This window comes from Phyllobates terribilis, unplaced genomic scaffold, assembly GCF_046119375.1.
Source record: "Phyllobates terribilis strain yellow unplaced genomic scaffold, ASM4611937v1 Scaffold_3__8_contigs__length_932513732, whole genome shotgun sequence".
Classification (NCBI taxonomy): Eukaryota; Metazoa; Chordata; class Amphibia; order Anura; family Dendrobatidae; genus Phyllobates; species Phyllobates terribilis.
The window spans coordinates 705816305-705817912 of NW_027362763.1; the positions used below are offsets into that span (position 1 = coordinate 705816305).

Consider the following 1608-nt stretch of genomic DNA (forward strand, 5'->3'; position numbering starts at 1 on the left):
TTTTGTTAAGTATATAATTCCACATGTGTTAATTCATAGTTTTGTTGCCTTCAGTGTGAATGTACAATTTTCATAGTCATGAAAATACAGAAAAATCTTTAAATGAGAAGGTGTGTCCAAACTTTTGGTCTGTACTGTATATATCTAAGTGCCGGCATGACCCTGTGCAAGGCCAGACGACGGGATTCAGCACACACACCCCCCCCCCGTTCCAACACCTGGCTGCCCACATCCCCGGTACCAACACCACAGTATCGGTACCTGGCTGCCCAGCACGGCGGTGGCACAGTATCGGTACCTGGCTGCCCAGCACGGCGGTGGCACAGTATCGGTACCTGGCTGCCCAGCACGGCGGTGGCACAGTATCGGTACCTGGCTGCCCAGCACGGCGGTGGCACAGTATCGGTACCTGGCTGCCCAGCACGGCGGTGGCACAGTATCGGTACCTGGCTGCCCAGCACGGCGGTGGCACAGTATCGGTACCTGGCTGCCCAGCACGGCGGTGGCACAGTATCGGTACCTGGCTGCCCAGCACGGCGGTGGCACAGTATCGGTACCTGGCTGCCCAGCACGGCGGTGGCACAGTATCGGTACCTGGCTGCCCACACCCCAGTATCAGTACCTGGTTGCCCAGCACGGCGGTGGCACAGGCAGTGGACACCTCCTTGGGACCGAACCACACGGACGCCACCTGGGAGGGCAGCCCGAGGATGAAGACCTGCGCCACCGAGCACACCACCTGGCCGAGCATGGTGACCGGGAAGAGGTCGGGCCGGGCGCTCGCACACTTGATCCACGCCCCGAGGCAGTTGAGGCCGGAGCCCAGCAGCGCCGTGAGCCGCAGCCCCCGGGTGTCCAGCAGCCAGGTGGCCGGGAAGATGAGCGGGATGTAGGCCAGCATGTAGACCACGGACAGCCAGTCCACGTCCTGGTTGGAGACGCCGTAGAAGCCGGTGAAGATGCTGGCGAGGATGCTGTACTGGATCCACTGGAAGGCGTTCACCAGCGAGTAGAGCGAGAACACGGCGAGCACCAGGAAGCGCCGCCCGTACAGCCGGGTGTCCGGCACCGCCACCGCCGCGGGGAGCATGGCTTGTGCCTCCTCCTGCCCCGCCAGCTCCGTGCCCGGGCTCACACACACCGTCACCACGTCCCCATCACTGCTCGGGCTGGCCAGGCCGTCCCCGCCGACCTCCTTACCCAGGGGCAGCCCATTGTGGTGATGGCTCAGCTCCGTGGACACCATGATGCCGGCTATGTAGAGGAGCAGCGGGGACAGTGTGCATCCCGGGGCCCGGCCGGCGTGGACTGAGCGGAGAACACTGACAGCTAACACTAGTCATCCCCGCACAAATGAGCCGGCACCGAGCGTCCAATCACAAAACAACGTGTCACCTCTTTAGCCAATGAGATATTGACTTCTACATGTTATGACCACGCCCATTTATCGGATTTCTATGACAGCTGATAAAGGACGGATAAAAAAAAGAAAAGGGGCGGAGGATAAAGAGACACGTGACACTTGGGTGGACAAAGCTAGGCAACAACCACCAATCAGATCACTGCTTTCATTTTTAACTCATGTGGCTTGGATGTGATTGGATAAAT

At 59.8% G+C, this 1608-nt stretch overlaps 1 protein-coding gene across 2 annotated transcripts in view; it reads right to left on the reverse strand.

Annotated features, from left to right (window-relative positions):
• The window catches only part of FLVCR1 (FLVCR choline and heme transporter 1), a 52339-nt gene extending 50979 nt beyond the window's left edge, over positions 1-1360 (reverse strand). For both annotated transcript variants that reach the window (XR_012318069.1, XM_073671968.1), the window contains exon 1: positions 623-1360. Coding sequence is in view for 1 of the 2 variants with exons in the window: in XM_073671968.1 (XP_073528069.1) it covers positions 623-1246 (624 nt within the window). In the remaining variant the exon portion in view is untranslated. The remainder of the gene's footprint in view (positions 1-622) is intronic.
• Positions 1361-1608: the final 248 nt, after the last annotated feature.